General features: G+C 42.0%; 1 protein-coding gene across 4 annotated transcripts; it reads right to left on the bottom strand.

The window, feature by feature from the left end:
- Window positions 1-3,427: 3,427 nt before the first annotated feature.
- LOC114429579 (uncharacterized) lies at window positions 3,428-7,207 on the bottom strand. Of its 4 annotated transcripts, none has more exons than XM_028398313.1 (3): window positions 6,081-6,815; window positions 3,799-5,935; window positions 3,428-3,708 (listed from the first exon to the last, which is right to left on the bottom strand). In XM_028398313.1, exons 1-2 carry the CDS (start codon window positions 6,404-6,406, stop codon window positions 3,805-3,807), a joined length of 2,457 nt encoding a protein of 818 aa, XP_028254114.1. In that variant the 5' UTR covers window positions 6,407-6,815; the 3' UTR covers window positions 3,428-3,708; window positions 3,799-3,804. The 4 variants fall into 4 exon arrangements, with proteins under 4 accessions (XP_028254114.1, XP_028254113.1, XP_028254115.1 ...); XM_028398312.1 differs by having other exon boundaries at window positions 3,428-3,670; XM_028398314.1 differs by lacking the exon at window positions 6,081-6,815 and adding an exon at window positions 7,178-7,207 and having other exon boundaries at window positions 3,428-5,935.
- Between the last annotated feature and the right edge of the window lie 299 nt (window positions 7,208-7,506).

The following is a 7,506-nucleotide window of genomic DNA, read 5'->3' as shown; positions in this document are numbered from 1 at the left end:
CTTCATGTTGGCGTGTTTCACCATGTTCATTACTACACATGAACCCTCATAGGAAACAGTGGTGACATGGTCAAAGGTCAAGCAGTCTGACAGGCCTTTATACATAATCATTACAGGTGTAAACATCTCATAAGGACTTGTACTGTGTCACATTGAATCACCATGTTCATCTCTGTGACCTTTCTTGACCTGATGGCAGCTGAAGGTGCTCATAGGAAGTAATAGGAAATCCCTACACAGTAACAGGAAGTGGCAGACACAGAGATTTCCAATTGCTTTCACTGTCACTGTTGCAATATTACAGCACATTTAATCATACAACAATAAAACTACAAATGTCTTTCATTCTCTTTAAAGCCACACTAACATTACCAATGGCTGCTGTTGTCTATACTGTTCCAGAGGTCAGACAGTAGTGTTTGACCTCTGGAATGTTTGGATTTTTACTCATGTGTGAATCCTGTGTGTAACTTTTGTTGTATTTACCCTGGGTAGGTGTTCCAGGCATGTCCCACTAGGAGCAGACCCTGGAGGAGACACAGGATGCAGTGGACAGACTGTGTTTCCCGGCTGGTCAGGGAACAGCTGTGGAGTCCCCCAGAAGAGCTGGAAGAAGTGTCTGGTGAGAGGGAAGTCTGGGTGTCTCTGCTTAGACTGCTGCTCCACAGCCTGGCCCTGGATAAGTGGGTTGAAGATGGATGGATTATTATCACACCTGGACAATCATCAGAGTGGACTGTATCATCTGTGCTGTGTGTGACATCACTGAGGCCCTCTAAAAGGGTCAGAACATCACTAATGTTCCACAGGCTGAAGTGAGGCAGCTGCATGTACAGACTGCAGCTCAGGAAGTGATGAACATGACCTGGAGGACTGATCCTCTTCACTGACATGACATCACTGATGATGTGTCCAAATGTTCTGAGGCACACATGCACAACCACCAAGAGAAGCATGCGAGCACATGACATTTCCCTGTGAACACTAACAGAGTACAGTACAGAGCCTGTGTAAAGGCTACAGCTACATGCTCTGCAGCAGCTCAGTGTCCAGCTCTGCTCCTCGGAGGAGGAGGAGGCTTCTGGAAGTATCATCACTGAATGAGGCTGTAAACATTCAGCTTTCATCCAGCTGTCCAGCATTTCTACATCATATCTGTGTCAGTGAATAAATAATCCAACACAATGTCTGTGTGGTCCTCATGTCAGTGTGGTTATGACTTTACAGATGTATACACTCCTACTGTGAGGCTGTAGAAGCAGTAAACCCAGCCAGCAGGCCTCCCAGTGTCACAGGCCTTCACACAACATATTAACTCCACCTGTACACAGCTGGTGCTGCTCTGGCTTCATCACATGTGTCATTGTGTTGATGTCAGTGTCCACACTGTTATGGCTCTACAGCTGCTTTCTACTACTGTTTAATAACCAGGTCAGAATGATCCACCTGCTCTAACTGTTACACACACACAGCAGCTGTGTCTATATAATGGAACATGGTGCATGAACAGCTGAAATCATCCAGAGAGAAAGCAGCAAGAAAACATGACAATGTGTGGTTACATTAACTTTACAGTACAAACATCTTGCACATGTCTCCATGAGCTCTTATGGACACTAGTCCTGTCTGTGTCATGGCTCAGGCTGTGGGCACCAAGTGAGGACAGAGAATATTAAATGGATGATGATAAATGTAGTAAACATAACCCTCCATTTTTACAGTGTATTAACGTCATCACAACAAAGTGCTCCTGCTTTATTTTACTGCTGCTCTGTGATGGATGGACTTATGTTAGCAGACAGCAGCTAGCAGGCTAATCCACATCAGAGAAACTAAGCAGACAGCTCACCTTCATCACTGAGGAAGAGGAGTGCACCTTCCTCTCCACCTGCGCCAGGACCGTGAACTGACGTCATTCCACGCGTGTTTTAATGGCCTCCAACTAACAGTAAGACCTCTCACTCCTTCTGTCTTTCCTGCTGCTACATGCACACACAGTGACAGAGCCACCAGGACAGAGTGGGACATCCTGTTACTGAAGATCTTCGGAGCTCCGTCAGGAAACATCGTCTGAAAAGCTCGCGATCTACTCGCGCATCACGCGCCCCCCCCCCCCCCCCCCCCCCCCCCCCCCCCCCCCCCCCCCCCCCCCTCCGCCGTAGTTTTGGTCTAACCTGCTGAGAACTGATCGGTTCATATTATATATATTATGATATTATTACTATTCGTCGCTAGCTTAATTTAACGTCGGCACTCTGTGTGTGTGTGTGTGTGTGTGTGTATCTACACCTGCTACGTGAGCTGCACACAGCCCAACATGGCCGACACTTGCCTGACTGACAGACGGTCCGGCCTATGACAGCCAGGTCCACGGGCACTGAAGGGGACATCTGATTGGACCCTTGGACTTGATATAAAAACCGTGTAGCGCGATTGACGGTCAGACCCTCCTTCATCAGCTTACGAGAGGTAAGACGCGGTTTGCTCCTCCTGCTCGTTGTTAGCTTCCTAGCTTAACATATTCATGCTGATAATGTTGCTACATGTTTAAAAACGTTTCATACAGTGGTGTTATTGTGCAGTGTGGAGATAATGTGGATGTGCTGTGTGTATTTGTCCAATAACCTGCTCTGCTGTGAGTCTAATGGTTGGCCTGTTGAACATGTGCTGAGCTCTGTTGATGGAATGTTCTGGAACAAATGTCTCTTAAAGCTCTTCTCATGGTGTTGGCTGCTTTTTGGAGGTTATGGTGTGTTTTACAAACGGTCTGTGCCGTGCTGGTTTGTACAGACAGGCGTGGCTGTTAGCTTGTGGCTGTTAGCCTGGGGCTGCTAGCCTGGGGCTGCTAGCCTGGGGCTGCTAGCCTGGGGCTGCTAGCCTGCTAATGGAAAAGTACTGTGGCTCATGTTAATCAGGTGCTAAATGGAGCAGGGCTCATTCATTTTAACAGTGAACTGAGAATATAAGCATTGCTTAATAATGGGACATTCTACCGAATGGGTGCCATTTGCATGTGATAATTCTTCCAAAATAAATATTTTTTTTTATCTTTTTTCAAGACGCAGTCTAATAATAAACATGCTTAACTATTCAAAATAAATAATGGTCCATCTCAGGGACATTTATTTATTTTTTTACAAGGTATCTAAGCAGACAATGGACGCATTTTCCTCAGTCCTGTTACGGAAACTCTAGTGTCTTTTAAAAAGCTGTTTTTAAATCATATTCAAATATCTCTTTTGTTTTGCCCTCATATAATCAATCAGTTTTAGGAAATGAATGGCCATATGTTAAATTATTTATATTTTTGCCAAAAAATAACTTTGTATGGACCCAAGTTGTACTTGTTTACAAAACACAACGTAATTTTTAATATAAAAAAAAATCCCCAAACACAACTTTGCTGATTTTTTAAAAATTGTGCCATTTATTAAACTGTTTTAAAAACACTGTATTCATTTCATTTAAAAAGAACTGGTTATACAGATTTTTTAGAAAAAACTATCTGGTAACAGGAAAAAACATGTGTAACAGGAATGAAGTCAGGTAACAGGAATTAAAGAAAGATAGAGTAAAAAGTGTGATCATAAGATGGTGGGATGGTGGGACAGATAGTGTGTTGCTCCTTTCTGCAGAAAGCTGTTGGTAGATGTTCTACTATTGTTCTCTTCTGCAAAAGAAGAAGAAGTCTTAAGATCCTTCCATTGCCTACAAGTTAAAAACATTTTTGGTCAGGATGCAGCAACTATCAAATAGTGGTCCAGGTAAAAGTCATGACAACAAACTTCTTAGTCTAACCTTTTTTTAAGAAAACTTCTGTAGTTTTGCCCACACTTCTTTTTCAATTTCCATGTGTCGACCAGTGACTGGTTTTGTGGGAGGGATGAGAGATACAATGTCCTCAAAGAGGTACCACATAATGTCTTCCCGCGCTGGCCAGAAAAATCTGTTCACTCCAATTTTCTGCATGCAACGCACTTGTATGTGTGTTTCACTTGTGTCCATGATGATCCCAGGGTAAAGGTCACCTTCATATTTCAGGACACACCATTTTCCTACAACATCAGGGTTTTGCCATAGGACTTCTGTGTCTGTGAGAGTTCCAGGAGCTGCCTGCTGATTGAACACGAAATGCTTTGTGTTGAAACATTCACACTTAAGATTTTGTGTTTCTGAGCACAAACAGCTGACATCCCTGTACATTAGTTTGCCATGAGTTAGGGTTACTGCCTGATGCATTCTCATGGTTGATGGAATTGGTGGCACGTTGTTGGGCATCATTGAAACTGCTTTTTCAACAGCTTCCTCTTTGACAAAAAACAACTTTATTGTTGTGTCTGTCTTTTGCAACGCAGAAAACAGCTCTGCAGCATCAGGAATATCTGTCCCTTTGCTGACCAGACTGTCAGCCCTTCTCTTCAGTGCCCCTCCCACACCATCTGGGGCACCCTTCCCATGGCTTGCTTCAAAGAAGTTCCATGTGCCAGCAGCGAATCCTCTTCTGAACAGCTCAGTGCAAAACAGGAAAAAATTTCCACGCTGTTTGTACTGAGTACAAGGGCCATCACTGTAAAAGTGGATAGTAGAGACCTCTGGATGTGCACTTTGTAGGTAATCAAGCACTGGTGACAAATACTGCCAGATAGCTGGTGGGCCTTTTTGTCTTGAAGGTGACACTGTACAGAAGGACATTGGCTGAGGCATTGCATGCATATAAAGCACACCTGTGTGCAGTGTTGCCTGCTGGTGGGATGCTCCAAAGTGCACTGCTTGAATTTCTGTGCTGTACTTGCAGAGGTAATTCTCAGAAAAATCAACATGAATTAAGCATTCATGTGCTTTCAAGCCATGCCTCAGTGCCCTGTAATGGGAAAACTGGTTGTTGATGTTGAACATGTGTCGTTTAAATCTATGCAGAAGAAGATTCATCTGTTCCAGTAGTTCTTCTTGTGTGCCAAGTAGCTCTTTTTTGATTGTGATTTTAGATGTTTTGCCATTGGGGTCATTCTTGTGCTCCTTATCCACAATTGCCCACTGGAGATAAGACACTTGACTCTGTGGATTATACTGGCTGGACACTGGGCAGGAAAGATCTTTGCACTCAGCGCACTGTCCATACATGCACTCAATACTGTGTGTGTCACATGTGATGGCTTTCACAAGATCATCCAGGTTGACTGTGTTGATCACTTTCAACTGGTGCAGCTTCTGCACAAGAAAGCCCAGATTCTCATGCATCTTGCACATGCATGTGTCCCGATCACTCAGAGTTGGATGAGAAACCCAAAAAGGTCGGAGCAAACAAAAGAGGGAGTAGGAAATGGAGCTTTTATCTTCTGCCAGAAACTTCCTGTGCAAATTTTTCATCGTATCAGACAGGAAACGTTTTTGTTTTCTGTTTTTCTTTTGAGTGATGGTCTGCTTCTTCCCAGTTGTGATGCGACTCACATCATCTCTTAAATAGAAATCTCTCACCCTCTCTATTAGACCAGCTGCAATCCTGTTGTTTCGCTTCCGATCATAGGTGAAGTTAAACCTCCCCTCCTTCTCATGGTTCCATCTTTTCTTTGAAAAGCCCAATGAGTTTAAAGCAAAACGCTGTAGTCTGTACTTTTTCAAAACTTTTCCTGTTACTATCTTTGCGATGATTTGCCTTTCCTTCTCCCCCTGTGCTTTTGTGTACTTATTTCGGATGTCCTGTACAAGAGCCTCATGAAACAAAAGGGTCTTCTGAATAGCTTCACGAGGAAGCTGTCTCATCTGTTTCTTAACCTTTTTACGTGGAGATGGATTATTCTTTTTCATGCGCTGGGTTTGTTTCTTGTACTTTTCTGTTTTTCGAACTTGTTTTTTCAGAAGCATCTGCAGTTCTTGAATTTGTTCCTTAAGCTTTTTAATTTTTTTTCTGCTTCTTCTCCTCCCTTCATTTTGCTGCCTAAAACCCATCATGAGAAAAACATTAAATGTTAACAATTTAATGAGAGTGCATTGTATATTTAATTATTACACATTTGACAAATACACTTGCCAAACCATACACATAATGTGACAGGAGCTGTGTTCAGAAACTAATATTGGACCTGGAAATTCTTGGCTGTGGATCTGCAGGGTCAACTGGTGATACTTGGGGGGTGTCTGGAGGTGTAATGATGAGTTCTTGAGCTTCTTTTCTTGCTTTTAACCTATGATAAGTCTCCCTCCACTTTCTGCGTCGTCTGCGCTTTTCCCTCTCACTGACATTATAGATTCTTTTCTTCTTGCCTGACTCTATGTCACTCCTGTACTTGTCATGTTCTTTCTGTAAATATTTTTGTCGCCTCCCTGGGTCTGCATCACGTCGTGCACGATAGCGCCGCTGCTTTTCTGCAGCAGTTAATGGTGGATTTTTTCCCTGTAAGAATAGCATTTATATTGTCAAACTGACCTTATGTGTAAACTAAAGCTTACTAACTTAAGCTGGGGACACACTACACAGTTTTTTTTTGTCTGATTTCACCCTTAATTCCCTGTCAGGTTAGGGTTTGGGTTACACTACAGTGGTGTAGTGTGAACTGTTCACCAACCCAACTGCAAACATTTCATGTCAATGAAAAAGAGAGGGTGTGACATGGGAACTAGTGCCAGAAGATGACGGGAAGTAGCAGGAATATTAAAATAACAACCGACTCCTCCATGATTTGATCCAAACCAGTTTTTTCTTCCTAATTCTTCCTGATCTTCTTCTTTGAGTTTGTTGGTGGTTAGCAAACAACAAATTGTCACATTACTGAATACTGGGGAAGTCATGTATTGTGTCCCCAGCCTTAGTATTCAGGTCAACAGTATCAAAAAACTGATATAAACCTTAAAAAAATCAATTAAATAAAGGGGGATACTCACTCTGTTACAGTAACACAGTCCTGTTACTGATATAGTGAGTAACAGGACTCTGAAAGTAACAGGACTGAGTTTTTTAGCAAAGAATTAGCTAAAACATGAAATATAGCAATATGGCGTCCATGCTAGCAGCATGAGGACATCTAGCACATCTACTAATTCACCAAAAATATGTATTTTTTTAAAATAAAAACTAACATCTAACAAAAAACAAGGTAACAGGACTGAATGTTTATATTGACCGTCTCAGCCACAGTTAAAATATCATCAAATATACAGAAAAGAAAAAGAGAGACCTTACTTTTGGTCTGCCCATTTTCCTTAGAAGAACTAGATAATGCAACTTCCTGTTGACCATGTGACTTGTGGAATGTTCCAATTTTTTTATAGAGGGGGATGTGTTAGGGTAACAGGACTGAGGTAAAACATAGGGACATGACTAAAATGTATATTTTAACTACAGTATTATAAATTTATTAAAAAAAACATCTTTAAATCAGAGATGGAATATAGAGTCATACAAAAATGTAAAAAATAAAACATTTCTATTTGATTTTAATTATTATATTTCATGGTACACTGTTGTATTAGAGACTGGGGACACACACAATGTGCTAATTTTCACTAGGT

This window comes from Parambassis ranga, unplaced genomic scaffold (assembly GCF_900634625.1).
Source record: "Parambassis ranga unplaced genomic scaffold, fParRan2.1 scaffold_158_arrow_ctg1, whole genome shotgun sequence".
In the NCBI taxonomy this organism is placed as follows: domain Eukaryota; kingdom Metazoa; phylum Chordata; class Actinopteri; family Ambassidae; genus Parambassis; species Parambassis ranga.
Note: the sequence above shows the minus strand (reverse complement) of the source record. Positions and strands in the feature narration are given on the sequence as shown.

What these genes read in the sequence shown, in the direction of transcription:
- LOC114429579 (XM_028398311.1), bottom strand. Translation starts at nt 6,406, where the DNA reads ATGCTATTCTTACAGGGAAAAAATCCACCATTAACTGCTGCAGAAAAG. An exon ending in CCACAGCCAAGAATTTCCAG is followed by an intron (nt 5,936 to 6,080) that starts GTCCAATATTAG and finishes GATGGGTTTTAG; the next exon opens with GCAGCAAAATGAAGGGAGGA.